The 22,200-nt window shown below is 35.8% G+C and overlaps 2 protein-coding genes across 2 annotated transcripts; one reads left to right on the top strand and one right to left on the bottom strand.

Moving 5' to 3' along the window:
• Positions 1-5,335: 5,335 nt before the first annotated feature.
• On the top strand, positions 5,336-6,225 carry LOC141902143 (uncharacterized). Its single transcript, XM_074789782.1, has 2 exons — positions 5,336-5,952; positions 5,987-6,225. Exons 1-2 carry the CDS (start codon positions 5,463-5,465, stop codon positions 6,223-6,225), a joined length of 729 nt encoding a protein of 242 aa, XP_074645883.1. The 5' UTR covers positions 5,336-5,462.
• Positions 6,226-7,321: 1,096 nt separating this feature from the next.
• On the bottom strand, positions 7,322-8,498 carry LOC141902141 (uncharacterized). The gene is made up of 4 exons (XM_074789781.1): positions 8,493-8,498; positions 8,050-8,145; positions 7,868-7,963; positions 7,322-7,784 (listed from the first exon to the last, which is right to left on the bottom strand). Exons 1-4 carry the CDS (start codon positions 8,496-8,498, stop codon positions 7,338-7,340), a joined length of 645 nt encoding a protein of 214 aa, XP_074645882.1. The 3' UTR covers positions 7,322-7,337.
• Between the last annotated feature and the right edge of the window lie 13,702 nt (positions 8,499-22,200).

Here is a 22,200-nt window from a genome sequence, read left to right as displayed (position 1 = left end):
CGCAATAAATGTTGATAAGTATTATAATCCTGAAATAACAAAAGTAGAAATAATTATCGAAGGAATAGCAAATAAAATATTTTGTCAAGGAATGAGAATGATAGATCAGTGGCCAGAAATTAGAAAACATTTTATGAATGAAAAAGTAAAATCATCTGAAAATTGTAATATTAATCAAATTGATTATTATACCGGCAATAAATATGCATTATGGTTAGATTTTAGAACAACAGAGGATAATTCATTACATGGTTCTGGAAAAAAATTAAAAAACACTAAAGATGGAATACAATTATTCATGACAAAGAAAAAAGGAAGCCTAAATTTCAAAATGCATATTTATATTATATCTGACGCGCAATTAAATATTGTAAATTCTCAATTGAATAGTGTAACGTATTAACATTTTAACTTTAATTAAAATTTATATAATAAATGGGAGGTAAAGTATATAAACATATTCCATACATCGATACACATGAAAATAATGATGGTTTATATTATGTAATACCTTGTAATATAGCTTTGATATTTGATCCTATTTTCAAAATTTATAAAACTAAACTAATAGAAATCGATAATAATAAAAGTGGTGTTGTTGATAATTTAAGTAATGTAATTGATAATAATGTAATACCTTCTACATCTAATAATGTAATACCTTCTACATCTAATAATGTAATACCTACTACATCTAATAATGTAATACCTACTACATCTAATAATGTAATACCTTCTACATCTAATAATGTAATACCCTCTACATCTAATAATGTAATACCTTCTACATCTAATAATGTAATACCTTCTACATCAAATAATGAAATAATATTAAATGTTAGTGAAAATAGAAATTATTGTGGATATTGTAAAGGTGGATATTCAAACGTTCCATCAAATTGGAATAAACATATGAATACAAGGGTACATATAAATAATGTTATAGAACGTGTTGGTTTAAAAGAATTTATAGAACACCCATTTAGATATGTTACAAAGTTTGTTTCAAATCAAAAAGTAAATGGTAAAGAATTACATGAAGATTTATTATTAGCAACACCTAATAAAGATGAATTAGATTTAACCGATGCTATTAAATTAGTATCAAACATTGTAAATGAAATATTAGGAGCAAACACTAATAAAGATAATAATGAAAATGGCGCCGACATGGTGATATAGTTACAGATAAGCATATTGATAATAAAGATTCTATGCATCTTATACATCGATATATTTGTATGTTTCATTAGCAGTAAAATATTTCCACATTCTAGTTTTCAATGTTTTATTAAATCTTTCTATAATAGATGCTTTTTTTATCTGAGTGTGTTGAAAAATAGTCTACATCGTTATCAGATAATAGTTTTTTGAAATGTTTGTTATAAAATTCCTTACCTTCATCAAATTGTATCTTATCTGGAATAGCTTCTTTAAATATAGATTTAAAAGCATTTGTTACTTCTATTCCAGTTTTATTTTTGATTGGAATTGACCATGCGTATCTACTGAATATGTCTATAACATTTAATATACAGAAATATCCTTTGTTGTATTCCTCTAAGTTCTTCATGTCAATTAAATCTGCTTGCCATTGTTGATCGATATATGAAACCATAACTTTTCTTGTTAAATAAGTTTTATCCATTTTCTTGTGGATTTGATATGTTGGTTGATTTTGTAACCATGATTTCAATTCACTATATTTTATATCACCATTTTCATTATCAGATTTAATTTTATTCCATAATTCTGAAACGTTAGAATATGATACTTCACTTTCTGGGTTATAATATAACTCTCTTAAATATTGTTCTTTTTTCATCTCATTTTAATCGATTAATAATAATTTAGATTTAGTTTCAATGACTTTATGATTTGATTTATTTTCTGGTATGATAGGTTTATTGTCATTGGAATCATCTTTATCATCAGATTTGAATTTTGAATTATATATTACACCAGATAATATAATAACTGTTACTAATCCAATTGTAATATATAATTTATAATTACTTCCAGCATTAGAAGAATCAGATGGATTATTATTTGAATTAATATCAGATAAAGTCTGTGATTCATTTATATCAGTTAATTTCTTTTTCTTAGCATTTTTATATTCTGAAGATCTTTTACCTAATTCTCTTGCCCGTTTAATTTGTTTTTCAGATCTAACCTTTTTCTTAACGCTATCACTCATTTATTTTAGTTAATTGTTCTGATTCATTTTCTGTTTCGACGTTTGGTTGTAGTACATCTGTTTCGTTCTTACCTGATTTATATTCCATAGGCTTGATGTTCGAAAATGTTATTACGCCAGTAGAAATTAATTTCATAACCGATCCTAATTGAAATGAAGCATAACCAACCCATTTTTGTAATTCAGTCATAACTAAATAGTCATTTTTCAAATCACTATATAATTCATTTTCATCATTAATTGGTATTAACTGGTTACATAATTTTGAATAACATTTGACAATACCATCTGAAATAGAATCATTTATTCTAGCTAATCTAGCTTCTTCATAAATCTTAAAATATTTTTTTACGGGTTTCATAGCATCTAATTCTTGAAAAGTAATTATCTTAGTTAAAAACTCTTTAGATTTTCCACCAGCAATTAATAATTCAAGATGGTGTTTACAATATAAATAGTATTCATAATCTATATTACAATTAACTTGAGCACAATTAGTTACAACAGTATCTTTATTATCACTTATACCCAAATCATCTAATGTCTTTTCAATATCAATACTATTCTTACTCGATTTCTTTGACATTGATATTAGAGAAATTTAATAAGAAAAATATTATAAGTATTCTTCAAATGATACTAGATAGTTAAAGTTAAAGAATTTTAGTATTGACTACTGATACTAGCTATTTGAATTTAAAAAATTTCTATTTGAATCTATTCAAAATATAAAGTATTCTCTTTTTGAAAAGAAAATATTAAAAATATAATAGAATTCACTAGCAGTTGAAGTTATTGTTTTTTTATTATATTTTATTTAAATTAGGATTTAATATCTCACTACTATTGTCTATCTATTAGGAGCAGTAATTATAACTGTCCAGATAAGTCATTTCGGATCCTCGATAATAAATCCTCAAACTCAAAATAAATTCAAAGAAACGACTGGTGGAATTACTATTTCATAAACACATATATTTATTATACAAATTTTAGCGATCGATAATAAAACAATGGAGAACAATAGAAAAGCGGTTCAATCGGACCGGTTATTGCGCAATACTTAGTTAACAGTAAACAATCAATACAGAACAACCGCCGCCGTTAACAACGATCAATAATAGAACAATGGAGAACAATAGAAAAGCGGTCCAATCGGACCGGTTATTGCGCAATACACAGTTAACAGTAATCAATACAATATTAAAACAGATATATACAATCGAGATTACATTTTTGATATCTATATTACAAAGACCTTCAGTGTTATAATTTATAATTTTGTCAAGAATTCTTTAATTACTGGATTGTTTCCAATCATTTCTTCAATTTCTGGTAAATATCTGACTACTTCACTAAATGCTAATCCTAATATTTTGAATTTTTCATATTTTATTAATCTACCTACTCTTCTCAGTTTTCTTTCAAAACCGGCACTGATATCTCCACTCATTTTCTTAGTTTTCGATTCCCAACAGCAATTTAAGTCGCGTTGCTGGTAATTTTGGTAATTGTAGTTCGCGCGGTAATTGTTTATTATGTATTACATCACTCAGAATTTTCACCATTTCTTGATGATAATCCAAATGTTCTTGTAATTTTTGTGAAGTTTGTTCGTCAATTACGAGAGTTTCATCCTCCATTTCTATTGATTCCTGTATTTCACTATCCATCGTTTCTGGATCCTCTTCCGATGGTTGACTTGGAATTTCTGGTCGATCTCTGTATTCCATTTTAATCTAAAAGATGTCGTGAAAATGAATTACTGTACTTAAATATGTTTAAAGGTTTCCCTACTTCATAATAACTACAAAAAACGGTACTTACATTTAGATTTAGAACTGTAAACTGTGTTTTGAGAGAGAATATCCAATACGTACTATGTATGTGAAATTTGATTTCTAACTGCCGACGTGGCGCACGTTCGACCAAACTAATTATTTCTGCACATATTTGCCTGGATTGTAACAGATGTTCCTTTGTGATGAAGTTAATTAATTCTTTAGAATTGAAAACAAGATATATTTGGCAACATATGTTTCAGTAGTAAGCAACCTAATACAATTAAATATAGGCGGTTTGACATAGATCGAGAGTAACCGGTTTTCTAAGCGTTTAAGCTTCAACGTATTTTTCATTATGTGTTGAATTCCATAATTCAACAAATGTCTTTGCTTTATCCAATTGATCTAAATATAACTGTAAATCTAGTTTGTTAGATTCAATTATATTTTCCTTCTTTTCTAAAGGTCTTAAATTCTTCCAATTCCAAATAAGTTTTTTATTGTATTCATCATTCATGTTAAATTTAGAAATCGGCAACACGTGATCAATATGAAAGTATTCACCATAATTATCTATATTCATTTTATCGTCGAATTGATATATTATCCATGATATGAAAAATTCATCTGAACAACCCAATAAATTAGATAGTGTTTCTGAATGCGTTTCTTTGTTGAATAATTGTGTTAATCTAGATCTTAAACATTGTTTTAATCTAAAATTAAGATCTGTTTGATATCTTTCTCTCATATATTCTGTCATATAATCATTAAAAGCTTCTCTATTATCTTCTCGATATTGTTTGGTATATAGTTTAGTACAAGTTTTACAGCAATATTGAAAACCATCTTTGCTAATCTTACGCTTATTAAATTCTGTTATAGCTAATTTATCTATTTCACATTTAGAACACTTCTTGTAGTATATGTTTATGACACCAGTGTTATTTGTAATATTGATAGTTTGTAGTTGTTCTGATTCTATTTATTATACATATTTTTTTACTAAATTGATTTTAGAAGTTCAATGATTTAAATATGAATTATTTCAATCACACTTTACTAACACTTTTAATGTTTAAAAATCTAACTCATACAAATATGAATATTGAAATAATGTTTAAAATATATCTATATATCTATTCTATAAGAGCTTACACTTTTATATTGAATAATCTGTCAATTTAAATGTTATTCATGTATATGATTATTTTAATAGTAATAGGGATAATAGGCTTTCAGGTTAAAGGTTGAAGGGGCGAGTGAGTAAAAAATGAAAATAATAATAATTTACAGTTGAATTAGGAGAGTGCGCGACTAATTTAACTGTAAATTATTGTTATTTTCATTTTTTTACGAGCTCGACCCTTCGACCTTTGATCTGAAAGCCTATTATCCCTATTACTGATTTCGAAGTATATGTTAGTTTTTCTGAAACCAAAAAGTCGACACCTTTTAACCCGAGAATATTTCCTGATATGCCAATGAAAAGAAGTGATTATAAACCAAGTTGCAATATTTCTAATGACTTACAACCTTTAATCGACATGATTGACCCGTGTCCACAGTATGTTATTAAATTGGAACATGAGACCAGAATGCAGCGAGATAGTTCTCTTTGGTTCAACGAAAGACAGTACAGACTGACTGCGAGTAATTTTGGTTTAGTACTGAATCGAAAAGCAGCTCCAACAGAGAAATTTCTATCATCTCTTATAACGAAAAAAGACTTGAGTTCCATTGCTGCCATACAATATGGCATTGACAATGAACCTTTTGCTCTGTCAAAGTATAGAAACTATATGGCTAATTCTGGGAAACATGTAGATGTTTTACCATGTGGGTTAGCGATGAATCGATCTTTCAGTTGGCTGGGTGCAACTCCGGATGGGAAGATAATAGTTGCTGATACCCAGAGTTACGGTCTTCTCGAAATAAAATGTCCATATTCGTTCAAAGATGTTACCCGCAGGAGAAAAGGAATTTTATTGTAATCTTATAGATGGCAAAATACAATTGAAAACATCACACCATTATTATAGCCAGATTCAAGGACAAATGGGTGTATGCGGCTTGGACTTTCGTGATTTTGTCATATACACCAAGAAGGGTATGTCAATTCAAAGGATTCCATTTCATCAACAATTTTGGGATGAAATGTTGGATAAAATTTCAATCTTTTATTTAACTCATCTAGCTCCATATATTGTGAAAAATAGGTTTGATGCAAATGATGCTTGAATTTTTTGCTACCGCAATAACACAATACACATGTATGATGTATAAATACTAATTTTATTCTATCAATCATTCATCGAATTTATTTTGTAAACATGGAATATCATATAAATGACATATACAATTTGTACAGAAATACACAAAAGTTGAATACAGATTATAAGCCTTAGGTTTTCTTAACTTCTTGGGAAATTATTGGGTTCTGAAACAAAGTGAGAAGCGCACAACTCGACCATAGTTGATTGATCGAACCAGCAAGTGTGAGAGGGACAACACTGTCAAATATATGGAAATTTTTAATCTTATTAATCAGCCGCTCAACATATACGCTCGGCAGCAATTGCTTGTGTATTGTACACATCTTCGGCATTCATTTGACTATTCATACCTAGAAATGGTGGAATGGTTTATCGGATACCAAGTGGGTACCCCTGTCAAATGGCATTTTTAGGAGACCACTCCTGAAATTGACCCCGTGTAAAGTTGCGACACAAAATTCAGACAACCAGCTGGACTTATCCCAATTAAACCTTTCAAAGTATTGCTACTTTTGTAATTAGAATACGACTCGGACTTCAAAACCAGTGACGATTGCATCTCTAATTTAATTTCAGTTGCCTCAATTATTATTCTTGTTTGTGGGTATTTAATTTTAAAAGATTCGGGCATATGCTGATTGATAGACGATTGATAGATTGTTTCGTTGCCCATATATTTAATGAACCAAGCCTCATAAATGTGAAATTAGCCCAAGTGATGATTATATCACTAACTGTAGAAACAGATACATTAAAACGCTCAGAGAGATCTTGTTCAAATAACCCTAATCTGACCCGGCAGAGAAAAAGGAAAAATTCTCTGGAGTAAGTTTTCTGGGGCGACCAAATTTTGATGCAGATACGACGAGAGATTTGCTCATGTGTCCGCAGTATATGATATTTTGGCCTTTTTCACCAGGGTCTAAATACTTAAGTACAGCATAAAACACGTCTCGAGAAGGATATCCAATGAAAAAAGGAATTTCACTATATTTTACATTAGCTATACAAAATTCGACATTCTTAAGCTTTTTGGATAAGTCCTCATTTTCAGCCCTCAGTTCTATATTTTCTCTCTTAATTTTCTCCAGTTGTTATTTCGACAAGTGGATCAGTAACTGGTTCATGCACTGGTGATTGGGTTGCAATTTCTTCAGGCGGGGCGTCCATATTTCTAAAATCCAAGAGTCGTTGAGTTGGTTGCTTTCGGGACTTTTTCTGTGACTGTTGACCTATGTTTTGAAAGTCTTTCCAACATTCAAAAACACTGGGCACAGCACCGCGACGAAGATATCTCCTTTGATTGTAGACGTTAAATTCAATGTCCTCGGGTAGAAAATGTCGTGAACAAACAAATGTATGGTCTTTTATTTTGAAATTATCACCGGGATCCCTTTTTATTTTGATAATCCATTGTCTGCGTAAATTTTCATCCTTCGGGAATCGATGAAATGTTACTTTTTCACCTTTTTCAATCAAATATCCAGCCTTGTGACAAAGGGGAACACAGCAGTTTTTGTTTCCCTGAAATAAAACAAATATGTTTTGAACGATGTTATTAAAAAACAAGGGCTAGCCCTGGGCCTTTTATAGAAAATTTATCTCACCTTTGATTTTGTTTCAATATTAGAGGCTTCTGCTGTAGGCCTACTAGTTTTGCCATCAGTCCCAGTTGACAAATTTCCTCCAGTTTCATTTCGCTCCTGGAATGAAATATTGCTATTAAAAACTTTTATCAACAATTATTAAAAAACAAGGCCCTGGGCCTTTTATAGAAAATTTATCTCACCTTCGATTTCGTTTCAATATAAGAGGCTTCTGCTGTAGGCCTACTAGTTTTGCCATCAGTCCCAGTTGATGACTTTCCTCCAGTTTCATTTCGCTCCTGGAATGAAATATTGCTATTAAAAACTTTTATCAACAATTTTTCCCATATAGGCCTAGGCCGTACTCAATGGTTTATTGTATGGTCTTTAAAAGTATAATTCATTCTCCCATTGTCGTGTGCTAAAAGATCTGCTTTGAGTGTATCTTTAAACTGAGGTCGACTATGTGGTTGACAATCGAGATCAAACCAAAATTCTATTCATCATCATCCATCCATTCAAACATGTCATTGAGTGAAAATTGTATCCCCTATTGTCATCAGCAAACTACGTCATTTTAGGCCATATTGTGCACCACAATATATCATAAAATGTTTGGATAACCCTTGAAGAAGCAATAACTCACCATCATAATAAATTATCGACAGCTGACGTAAACATAAAGCGCATTTTAAACAGGCATTTATACTGATATTCTTCATGCGTTAGCGTAGCACATTTTCACTTTCGGGTTTGTTTATCCACCATGTACGCGCACCTGCCGCTACGCGGCGCTAGTTTCTGGAATCGCGTATAGGAAATCGTTCTGCATAGTAGATTAGTTCTCCCATGAACACTAAATAGTGCATCTCTATAGGTCACAAAGGATCAAGAATACTTGAGATCATTGCATAAAATAGTGAAATAAAATAAATGAACAAGTTAAGGGATCGGGGTCCAGTCCCACTGTTCCCAGCTAAGATTTGACTCTGAGTTAAGTCATCGAAAATGAACTAACTTTAACTCAAGAGTTAACTCTAACACACAACTGTGGAACTGGGTCCAGTTCTACAGTTGCGAATTAGATTTTACTCTAAAATGAGTTAATTTTCAATGAGTTAACTCTGACAACTGTAGGACTGGGTTCTGGAGATTGGTTCATCATTTAAGATCAAGAATACTTGACCACGGCATAAAATGGTGAAATAACAAATCATATATTTCGTGCTATTTGTTGAATACGCATTGCACAGGAGAATATGCATAACTTTAGACAAGAAATCCTTGAGCCGATTTTGGACCTAAAACACACCAGTAGGAAAAAATTTGATCATGTGCATGTAAATGCATATTCTTCTGTCAAAATACTATTATTATTAAAGTGAAGACAAAGTGTGATACCATGTACGTACCAAGCGCAAATATGCCGACCATGTATATTAACGATAAAAATATTTCAAGTTATTTTCTTAGATAGATTAAAATTACAGGTACAATGTGTAGTTTTATAAATAAAATTCATTTCACCAAAGTGCAAATATGCCGACCATGTATATTAACAATAAAAATATTTCAAGTTATTTTTTTAGATAGAATAAAATTACAGGTACAATGTGTAGTTTATAAATACAATTCATTTCACCAAAAAGATACAGTCACCCTCCCCGATATACCGCCCACATCGGTGCAGAACGATTTTGGCGGTACAGAGAGTAAGGCGGTGTTTTACTAGGTATTTGTGTAGAGATGCTCCACACGACCTTGAAAATCATTGATGATGTCATCAGACTCATGACGCCATGACATCTCGGACCCACGTCTAGGAAATAGGTCTAACCGATCACATACGGGTTTCAGTCACGACTAGGCTGTCGTTCCACTGCTCTAGAAATACGTATTCTGACGCTGAGAATTAATCCCAAATAATCCCATGGATACTGATAGTTGGAACAACAGTGATATCCAAACACTGTGATATTTATAAACCGGAGGTACATAATTTTATGTTTTTCTATTCAGAAGAGGCTGTTCCCCATTCTTTACTGCCAATGTCAATGCGGACATATCGCTACGCGATTGTTTAGCCCGCTCTCATCTTCCAGATAATGAACGCGAAAAATGCGATCGAATAATTTTTTGGACCATTAAATCAGAAATCTGGCGACGCTATGTTGTGGGGAATAATTGAAACATTTTTTTAGTCATTTTCAGCTGTTTCTAATGTTTTACGTGAACGGAGTTTTTGAAAGGGTAAAATTATTTTCACCGATAAATTATCATTCTACAATAAACCAAAATGTTCGAGAATGGGGACTAAATTATTTCACGTGGTTGCTAGGTAACCATAAGGCCGCCATTGACATCAAAATATGAACCATAAAAAACGGTAAAATAGCACATCTTCAGGTAGGAACGAGAGGGAGAGAGACGGGAGACATCAAAACAGGTACATACATTATAAACAGGTACATACGGAACTACAATGAACTCTGAAATGCGTTTTTTATTTTCTGGAGGTTTAGAATTGAAGAAAGTACGTTTGGCCTTAGAAATAGCGATTTTCAAAATGTGATCAGGGTAAGCCAATTTTCTAAGAGAGTTGGATATATGGTCAAATTCAGCCGAAAGGAAGGTTTCATCGCAGATCCGTAGTACACGGAGAGCGAGACCAATTTTGATCGATTTAGCAGTAAACAAAAAATAGTGAAGGTATCCCTCGGCGATGATAGGTTTACGGTAGACTGAGAAAATCAAATGAGAATATTTATTGTGAATTAGAACATCTAAAAACGGATTTTGGTCATTTTGTTCCCATTCAAAAATGAATTTCAAAGATGGATATTGGGAGTTGATGAAGTCGATAAAAGAGGTAAGATTAAAATCATCAGAAACTCAGCACAGAATGTCATCAACATATCTAATCCAAAAGTTAGGTTTAGCGTTAGGTTTAGCCAGCGTACTTTGGAAGAATTTCGTATTCAAAGTGTTCAAGGAAAAGATTAGCCAAAATGGGGGATAATGGGTTACCCATAGCGAAACCGAAAATTTGTCCATAGAATTTGTCTTGGAATTGGAAATATAGATTGGTTGTACAGAGTTCCAAAAGTTCAAGTAAGCAATCTACAGGAATTGGGAGATCAAGATTGGAGTCCGGAAGTTTTCTTCTTAAGAAATTGAGAATTGGTTCCAATGGTATATTTGTTAACAAGGAAACAGCGTCGAAAGATATAAATTTTTGGCCATTAGGTTTGAGATTTTTGAGTTTGTCTAAAAGACCCATATTGTGCCGAATGTGAGATTCAGAAAAAATACCCAAAGCCGGGGAGAGTACTTTAGCCAGATATTTGGAGAGCCGATATGAAGGAGAATTGATATTAGAAATAAATTATATTCCGATTTAAAAAATGATTATTTAGTTATGGCTGAATTAAATAAGTGGATTGGGCATTTATCATTTCAATTAGGCGGATTTATGACATTATTATCAACTGGAGTTATAACATTTTTAAATATTGAAAGTAAAAATGTTTCTAAAAATAATCAATGAGCGAAGTGGAAGAATTGAAGGAATTGACTGTGAAGAAAAAACCGAGAACACAGAAACAAATTGAATGGTCTCGGCAATAAGGATTTAAATCAAAAGAATTTAAAAAAGCTAAAAAAGAAAAAATAAATAATGAAAATGTTAATAATAATGGTGAAAATATTGTTATTTCTACTCCTTCTAATAATAGAATATTTGATAAATATTCATATTTTACAACTGGATTTGTAATCGCATTCATTTTGATTGGATGTAGTGGGTATAAAAAATCAAATAAAATTTATGATATTAATAATTTTGAAACTACTAGTATTAAAAATAAAAATACTTCTGAAATTCCAAAATTCAAAATAAAAAAATGGATTAATATTTTAGAAAAAAAGTAAAAAATAATTTTATTTTTAATTATTTGAATATCTCACTTTCTTGTCTATCTACGCGGAGCAATTAAATTGTCCAGATAAGTCATTTCGGATTCTAGATATTCATTATTTTTATAAATATACTTTTTTAGTTAGTCAACAATTTCTAAATCATGATGACCGTCTTCATTTTTTCCATGATAGATTATTTTAATTCCTTCTAAATCTTTTAATTCCTCGACTACCTTTTTTATTTCAAATTGTTTTTTTGCTGGTTTTATTCTGTTATTTATTGTCGCTAAGAATGCTTTTCTATCCCCCATTTATCAGGGGAAAAAATTACTTGTGGTGATGAGTGGTGTGTCGTCCTCTTGTCCTCTGGCCTGAAACCCACATTTTCCAATTACTACTGCGAAACTGATGTGTCTATATTGCTATACCGTGAAACTGTTGCCAGCCTCAAGCGATCCAGCGAACCCAAATTAAATACCAAAACTTGGCACGAATCATTGCGCGGTTAATGCCTTGGGCCTTCGGATATGAGCCAGGGGAGCGTTCATAAATTACGTACCTCCATTGGGGGGAGGGGGGTTACTGAATTTTGGTACAAAGTGGTACATGGGGGGACGGGGGATGGTTAGCAAAAAAGGTACGTACTTTGAGGGAGGGGGTATTAATCAATCTTGGTACGTACTTTATGTACAAAACTCAAATGAAAATAGCCGTTGGTGTTTTATCGGCTTTTAGTACCGGGTATATAAAATCAATAAATAGCAATACTTGCTTAATTCTTTGCATCAATATAATTGGGGGGGGGGTGGTCATGGGTGCGATGGTACGTACCTAAAAGGGGGTCAGTGAATTTGGTACAAAGGTGGTACAAGGGGGGGGGGTCAGAAAAACGGGAGATTTTGAGGTACGTAATTTGTGAACGCTCCCCAGGCCAATGTCAGCTTGCCTCCACCGGCCCTGAATCTCCTCCTAACTTCTGTTGTATTTCATTATTCCTGAAGATGAATATTAGGATATAGAAGTCGAAACGTTGAGTAATCTACTAGCACAAAGTAACATTTTATTATTGTAGGATTCTCTCTACAATGCTTCAACATTATCAATCGTGAACACGCACAGCTTAGATGATGTCATTATCAGCCAATCAGATATCCCTTTATATTTTAGCCCGGATTTTCGCATTTATAGTAAGTTCTTCCGTGAAATTTACCTCAGCCTTTACACAACGAGCAATCTGATTGGTGCCGCAGGTTTTCGTGCGGCAAAGCTGAGCATGTATCTGAGCATCCGGAGTTTTGTGGTAGGGGTTCGTCCCGTGGCTGAGTGAAGCGATGCCATCAGGTTCAAATCCCTGCCTGGGAAGATGAAATACAAAACGCTATGATGACCATAGATAGAATCACGGATACAGGAAAATGACACGTTACGGGCAATTTTCTATCGGATTATCAGTTTTATACGATACAGCGTTATGGCACTACATCCATGGCAGTAGAGATACTACGAGTGTTGTTCGGTGAGCGGCAGGATTTCTACTAGATACGATGCCTGTTCTCCATAAAAAATTACCTTCACATTCCTGACTGCGGTTTGTGAAAATATGCGATCGTGATATTTAACCACAGACAGGTTACTGGCAACAACGATTACTGTTAAGTCGAAAAATCTCACTATATTTAATGAAAAGAATTATTTACACGGACTCGATATTGGCCAGTGAGAAAGTTTAATAAAAGTATTTCTAATCGTAAACTAGGGGTCCAGGGACACTATGCTCACTTGGGAAGTGGTTTCCAATGCTCAACGATCTAACGATTTCAATATTCAACGCCTCCTGTTGACCATAAACAAAAACTAATGACCTTGAAAGTCACCACAATCATACAACATGTCAGCAGCTACGATTTTGTAATTTAATGTGATAACAAAATATGCCTTGTTACCAATTTAATACGGAAAGACTAAGTAATTCTACTATTCAACGCCCCCCTAGTGGTGACAATATGCAAACCCAATGACCTTGAAACTCACCACAATCATAGAGCATGTCATGAACTACAACTTTGCAATCGATCATGGTAACAAAATAGGTACCTAGGTACCAATCTAATTAGAAAATACACAGTATATCTAATGTCCTTAAACCTCACCACATTCATAGACCATGTCATGAGCTACAACTTTGCAATTGATTGTGATAACAAAATATGCTTAGGTATCAATATAACGTGGAAAAACTTTTTCCAACCTCCGAATGAGTACTGATGACACCAAGATGACCGCCAATTGCGTCATAATTGGCCGATCAAAAATACCTGTCTCAGGCATAAAACATCCCTTTCCAAAGAATACCCATAACAAATTGCAATGAGAAATGGCAAACCAGTAGGAAGCTACATGGCTCAGAATTCGGGGCAAAATTGACATTTTTGGGCACTAAAATGGTCATAGGACTGCCGATCTTGAGTCCGATCGACCCAATTTTCTTACGGTAATGGGCCCTTGGGGATTCCAATATATACGAAAAATCAAATTAATTGATTTAAGCGTCTTCAAAATTTCCCTCAAAAAAGTTCAAAAATGTGTAAAAAGTGCTGATTTTGGCGAACAATGGCTGCCAGTCGGCCATCTTGATTCTGACAGGGCCAGTTTTTGGGCTGAAGATGTGTCTAGGGTAGGTGTAACCCAAATATCAAGACATTACAATGAAGCGTCTTCAAAACTTCCCAAAATATTTAACTGGATTCCGTCTACGGATGGACGGACGAAAAGTGAACACAATGGCTCGCTGGGACTAAAGTCCCAAGTAGGCTAAAGAGGTTCTTGAATGACAACTGGAAATGATTTCAACTAGCAGAAACAACTTACGATTTGTAACCCAGTGGTACTTGTTTTGGGCACCACCTGGCCACTTATTATAGGCGAAATCACTTTGGCTGAGTGTTTCTAATAGTTTCATAGTATCAGCAATCTATCGAATTTTAAAACATGAATGTAACACGAAAAAAAGCTTCCTGTTCCAGTTGAAAAAATTTTATTCATAAATAAATGACAACAAAACATTGTAAGAATTAATACTATATCACTTATACTAGAATACTATAATTACAGGGGCGGATGCAGCCTACCGCTGCTACCGCTTGAGAGGCACTCACAATTGTAGAAGTGCCCTTCAATGTTTCTACTTGCAGAAGCAATTTAGAACAGCTAATTTGATAAATCGGAAATTGGTAAACTTTTTATTTTTAAGAATGATTTTTCGTTATGATTTTTCTTTTTCCATGTCAAAATATCATATTTTGTGGACGCACAGAAGGATCTGATGACCTTAAGTGACTCAGATTCCATCTAAAGGACTCGAAACCTAGGCTAGATCCGACCCTGAATTATCAATATCATTTATTAGGGTGTGATTCTATAGTTATTATTATTAGGGTTTCTGCTGCTTTCGCAGAAACCCTATAGTAATTCTGTTGATTATTATTATTATCATAAATTATCCACTTTCCAGCCAAAACTTTTTCATAAATTGTAACTCCACTCATATTCGATTACTAACAGCTTATAAACGTTATTATCAATTCCGTCAGAAATACAACTCAGCGCCTGACCATTTCGAATTTGCGTATAGTAATTTATTATGAATTAATCTCGCGTAATTACCGGGTCTAAACAGCGACAAGAATAACGCAAAGAATCGTTATCCATTGATAAAGTGCACCCCGAAAAGCCTAAAATTTACTGGACGACCTTGATCGTCAACTCAACCGCAAATCACGGATTCGGCCTCCGATTAGTCCGGACACGTCAATTCTAACCATACGTGATTGTACAGTGGTCTCCCGGGTTAGCCATACGTGAGTTCCCTCTGCGCATGCGTCAATAATCTACGTGTACGCGCATGCGTCAAAGGATAGGGATAGGATTAGGATTAGGATAGGATATATGCAAATTAATTTATCAACCCTGCAGTTGATAAATGTGGCTCAGTGGGTAAATCACTGGACTACCGCCAGATTTTTTTTCATTTGGTTTCGAATCCCAATATTACATTCCAGGGGCCGGTTGCTCAAAAGTTGGTCAGAGTTAACCAGTGGATAGCAATTATAACGTTGATGGGATTTGGTCAGGACTAGCCTCAAGTGTAACTCAGTCTATGTACTATTCACTCATTCAAACCTAGATCCAAAACGTTATGTGGTCACGATTTGTATACTACCAGAAATCATCGTAATAGGCAGGTACATTTTGCTGTACATAGGTTTGGTATACCGATTTCTCTAATCTTGATTGATAAGTGTACGGTACAGCTGTGCGCATTACACCCTAAGGGCCCATTGATTGGGCTTATTTGTTTCCTGCTTTAGAATATTGAAATAAGCCTAAAGTTCATTCATATATCCAACATCGGTGAAAGTTTGAATACTATTCACACTGGTCACGTGCCATCAGCGTAGCGGTCAGTCTTCGTTTGGATTTCGCCGCTTTCGGATGTGCATCTGTAGTGTCGAGTGGGTCTTCGCTAGACGTTCGAGTTTGACGATTTAATTTGGAGTCCGGTATTGTAGAAGAAGGACTATAAGGATGATAGAAGTCCGGTATTGTAGAAGAAGGACTATAAAGATAATAGAAGTCCGCTATTGTAGATGAAGGACTATAAAGATGATACAGGTACGGTATTGTAGAAGAAGGACTCTAAAGATGATAGGAGTCCAGTATTGTAGAAGAAGGACTGTATTGATGATAGCAGTCCAGGGATTGTAGTGGAGGGACTGTGAACATGAGAAGGGTCCAGGGTATTGTTGATTTAGGACTAAAGAGGATTTAGGCCGGTGGGGAATGGACTGTTTAGAGCCTGGTATTGTAGAAAGAGGATTGGTTGGGTCTATGGATGAGGCCAGTTGTCAGGAAGGAGCCTTAGGAGTGATCAAAAGAACGATGATAATAATAAAAGAACATGAATTTCGGTATCGGCTCCATTTGTTTTGTTGCATTTTTTGCCTTTGGCCTATGACTTAAAAGATATATTTTGACAATATATTTGTATTTACAACATGTATGTTTACATGTATTCTTCATGTTAAATTGATGTATAGATTTCTCTGATGTCGGAATTCTGAGTTTAAAGGTTTAGTTCTCTGGCAGTCCACGTCTTTCAGAGTCCATAAAGAAAAATCACAGCTTTTCATGGCTTGGGAGTGCGTATATATACTGAATAACGGTCATGCATAACGTATGCGTACTCTGTGCATGGCAGCACGCTGTCTCGTTTGTTTTTAATCGGTGCGCCGCTTACCATTCACAGTTTTCTATGCCTTCATTGTTGAAATATTTCTGGTGGGGATAAGCCTATGGATTAAGCTCGCGGATTTTGCATCCTGGCGTTTCCACGGTTGGCGGTTTTTCCTTGACTGGTATTGTATTTAAACCAACGGTCGAAGTCGTGTTGGGCATTTCCCCGTTTGCTGTAGACAAAACCACTTGCAGTATGGAGAAAATCGTTCTCAAGAAGAGATTTTAAGGTGGACTTGGCTTGGCTGTTGAAACTGAAAACTATTGACAAGACGCCTCCTGTGGTCTTCGCTAGGTTTGAGCCGTTGAAGCCTCTGGAAACAGCACCGTTACAGTATGTGAAGGACAATTTATTCTCAATGTTAGGTAAGTCATTATCATTATATTATTTTTAGGTTGACGTGGAGAAAGGCTGGTTGCCGTAGTACATGTATTAGCAGAGTTCTCCGCCGTTCGCTTTCACAACTTCTATGGGCTTATTTTTATATTGATGTGGTTGATTCGGAGTGATTTGAGGTTGATTTGGTGATGTCTTTTAATCAATTCCCTACTCGGAGACCCTCATTAGTGTATATTGTCAAATTTTTCATTGAGCCGTGTGAATCCTTTGCAGGTCAAAGCGTTGATGGAGTCATAGAATTGCTGGGCTGGAATGGAGAGAATGACCTTCGGCTACTCGGTCACCTTACGATCATAAAAGCGAACGAAGATGCTGCTCGTGAACCTCAGCGCCCCATACCCAGGAAGAACGCTGATTCACGGAATCAAGATGCAACGGATCCTAGAGATCCCGTAAAAGCCCCGGAAAGATGCGAGGGAACTGAGGAACCCGTTGAGGTAGGCTCCTTTTTCTGGTTTGTTTTTTGAGATCTCTTAGTCCCTTGCTGTCCCGGCTCTTGCCGCGCTGGCATGGGGGCTAGGCTGTTTTGGTAATTTCCATTCTGAAATCTCCCGAAAGTCGGATTTCATTCTCAAAGTCGGATTTAGTTTCAATTTTTGCTGGGGTAGCTTTTGTAGGTTTAAACTTGGCTCTACGTGCTTATGCCTAGCCCCTATGCCTAGATCGAGAATTGCCTATTTTCAATTTCATTTTATCTTTTCAGTTGGAAACGGCGTCTCGAACGATTGGAAAGGAAACTGGAGAATCCGGTGAAGTCCGTTGATAACGCTTTGATGCAGGTGAGGGCTGCTATTTCGAGACCAGGGGCATATTTTGACCCTTATTATTTGTTAGGATGTTTGGAATGCGCAAAAAAAACAAAAAAAAACAAAACAAAAAACAAAAACACGCAAAAAAGGCATATTTCGAATCGGTCTTGAAGTGTATTAAGAGAAACCTGAAGCACCATGATCTTCCAGCACTCAGCAGAAGGCTTATCGGGTCACCGGAAGATGAGAGGGTGACTTCCGTTGAGGAGAAATGGGCAAAAATGTCTCGCACAGAATTCCCTCTTCCTCCCTTAGGGAGAGGAAATTATACTCAGCGTAGAGGTAGGGGCTCGATTAAGAGAGCTCCTAATGCCAACACCGCGTGCTTTGTGTGTAAGAAAGAAGGCCACTTGATGCGCGATTGTCCGGACCTTCCTACTACGAGTAAAAAGGAGGTTAAAATCGAGTGAGATTTTTTGCACTTCATTGTGGTGTTCTATAATTCTAGAAAACCTAGATACTACATGGACTGGAACGGGGACATTTGGCTGAATGCTGGTTTTGCCTTATTGCCTTTATAACTGGTTACATTTCGCGTGAAATGAGTGTATACATTATTTTGAATAAAGATAATTATTGGTTTTATATAACGAAAAAAAAATCTTATAGCTCCTTACTTTGGTTTTTTAGGAAGGATGCACACAGCACGAGGAAATTGCTGTGCAGGGGAGCACGTCCGCGGAGCAAGTTTTCGCAACACACTCGACTTTCCAGGCAATCAAGCTTAATGAGGCAAGAATGAGGGATCCAGATGAATTTAAGGCGGGTGAACTTGGCAGGCATCTTGATCAATGGCGTTTCATCTTGGAAAAAAGGGATGACCCCTTGTGCGAAAAGATTTTCTCGTGGTTAAAGGATGGCGTCCATATCCCTGACTTCTTCAGGCGATTTAGGGGAGGTTTAAAGGGAAAACCTACGATAACGACTATCCGCCAGGGGCAATTTTCCCCAACTCTGCATCTTGTGCAACCTTTGATGATGGATAAAGGATTGCCCGTTCCGCCTTGAGACTCTCCCACTGGTACCCCGTATGTTGAGTAGGGGTTCTTTCATGACTTCTCTTGATGACAAGAGTGGTTACGATTATTATATTTTGGTGTCACCGGAAAGCCAGAAATATTTGGGTTTTTTGTGGAAGGGATCATACTACGTTTTTACCTCCATTCCATTCGGGTTTAAAGCATCGGCTTATATTTACCAAAAGACAGGTTTAGTGGCAACTGGACGTATCGGCCCCACTCTGCGCGGTTGTGCCACCGCGCGGTATTTACGCGAAGCAGCAGAACACAAACATGGCCCCTCTCTCAATTTTCAATGATAGAAATCGTGTGTGCATTTCAATTATTTCGGCTGTTAGGGTTTTAAGGCACAATATAAGTAGATGATGTGATATGGCGATGTTAATTAATGACAATTCCGCAGTGAAGCTAGTCACGAACGGTGCCGATTGAGTGTACAGCTGCCAAAAACACTGAAATGTGCGTAGTTGCGTAACTATTTGCAGTGAATTGCAGACGAAACATGAAGCCTTAACGGTCGTTTAAAAAGAAATTATACCAATCGCAATTGTAAAATAAAAATGAGATAGAACCTAAGTTAAAATTCTGGCCAATTCTAAAATGTCATTACTAATTTTCAGCTGCTGGCCACAAATGTGTGCTGGCCACAAATGCACACAGATCACACTACACTACCCATTACACACTCCAGTACCCACAGCTTTCATATATCCATCCAAATACTTAGTGTCTTTCTTCCTGGATACCTACGAGGTTTGGGAGTTCCCGTGACACAGTACATTGACGACCGTTTGTGCGGTGCGCTGAAAGTAAAGTCAGCCGTCAGCCTTAGTCCTAACACTAGGGCGAACTTAGCGTTGTTCATGACTGCCGAGGTTCTGTCACGACTGGGATACTATTTTAACCTACCGAAGTGCAGTACGTCCCCTTCTCAGATTCTGAGACACCTTGGCCTCATCGTTGACTGCGTTGACTGAAAGTGAGTGTTTCCTTATCCCGGAAGAAAAGATTTCGTGTTTCTCATCCTTGAGAGAAAGGATTTTATCTGACCAGAGGGTAAATATAACTAGGGGCCCAGGGACACCATGCCCACTTGGGAAGTGGTTCCAAATGCTCAACAATCTAACAATTTCAATATTCAACGCCCCCTGGTGACCATATACAGATTCCAATGACCTTGAAACTCACCACAATCATAGAACATGTCAGCAGCTACGATTTTGTAATTGATTGTGATAACAAAATATGCCTCGTTACCACTTTAATATGGAAATACTAAGTTATTCTACTATTCAACGCCCCCTGGTGACCATATTCAAAACCCAATGACCTTGAAACTTACCACAATCATAGAACATGTCACGAACTATAACTTTGTAATTGATCATGGTAACAAAATATGCCTAGGTACCAATATAATAAGGAAATACTAAGTTATTCTACTATTCAACGCCCCCTGGTGACCATATAGAAAAACTAATGGCCTTAAAACTTGCCACAATCATAGATGATGTCATGAGCTACAACTTTGCAATTGATTGTGGTTACAAAATATGCATTGATACGAATATAATATAGAAATACTAAGATATTGCATTATTCAACGCCCCCTGGTGGCCATATACAAAAACCAATGACCTTGAAACTCACCACAATCATAGAACACGTTATGAGCTACAACTTTCTAAATGATTGTGGTAACAAAATACGCTTAGGTATCAATATAATGTGGAAAAACTTTTTCCCACTTACGAATGAGTACTGCTGACACCAAAATGGCGGCCAATTGCGTCATAATTGGCTGATGAAAAATACCTGTCTCAGGTATAAAACATCCCTTTCCAAAGAATACCCATCACAAATTGCAATGAGAAATGATAAACCAGTAGGAAGCTACAGGACTCAGAATTTGGGCCAAAATTAACATTTTTGGGCACTAAAAAGGTTATAGGACGGCCATCTTGAGTCCGATCGACCCAATTTTTGTTAAGCTGATGGGCCCTGGGAGAATTCACATATATCCGAAAGATCAAGGTAATTGATCAAAGCGTCTTCAAAATTTCCCTCAAAAAGTTCAAAAATGTGTAAAAAGTGCTGATTTTGGCGAACAACAATGGCTGCCAGTCGGCCATCTTGAATCTGATAGGGCCAGTTTTTGGGCTGAAGATGTGCCTAGGGTAGATACATGTGTAACCCAAATATCAAGACATTACCTTGAAGCGTCTTCAAAACTTCCCAAAATAACTGGATTCCGTCTACGGACGGACGGACGGACGGACGGACGGACGAAAAGTGAACGCAATAGCCCGCTGGGACTAAAGTCCCAAGTGGGCTAAAAACGATGCAAAGATTCGTGGGGAAGGTGGTATCATTCAGCTAAGTGATACCAGGGGCAAAATTTTACATGCGGGAATGCAATTTGGCGCTCTCGAGAGCTGTTAAAAATTGAAGGGACATTCTTGTAGAAGGCAGCCTCCGGGATGAGATAGAGCACTGGCATATCTTAGACAGTGCCCCAAGGTCTATTCATTGGTTCCCTGAGTGCCGCTCTCAGGTGTCGATTTTCTCGGACGCGTCGGGTTTTAGGTGGGGTGGGAAATTGATGTGCGGAGACGTTGTGGAGATTTCGGTCTACTGGCTATTAGAGGTCATGCCAAAGGACATCGTAGTCAAGGAAACTCTCGCTTTGGATAATACGCTCTGTGTGTTAGGCGACAGGGTCAAAGATAGTAGGGTCGATGCCCACGTAGATAACCTACCCTACGTGCGATCGGGCGACAACCCGGGGGATGCCCCGTCTCGAATTATCGAAGGATCTGATGCTATGTTGTCTCCTAAGTCCTGGGATTTCGTCCAGAAACGGTTTGGGGGGATTGCTGGACATTCTATTGATTTCATGTCCTTAGATTCGAATGT

This window comes from Tubulanus polymorphus, chromosome 3 (genome assembly GCF_964204645.1).
Source record: "Tubulanus polymorphus chromosome 3, tnTubPoly1.2, whole genome shotgun sequence".
In the NCBI taxonomy this organism is placed as follows: Eukaryota; Metazoa; Nemertea; class Palaeonemertea; order Tubulaniformes; family Tubulanidae; genus Tubulanus; species Tubulanus polymorphus.
The sequence above is the reverse complement of the archived record's forward strand: the minus strand, read 5'-3'. Positions and strand labels throughout refer to the sequence as shown.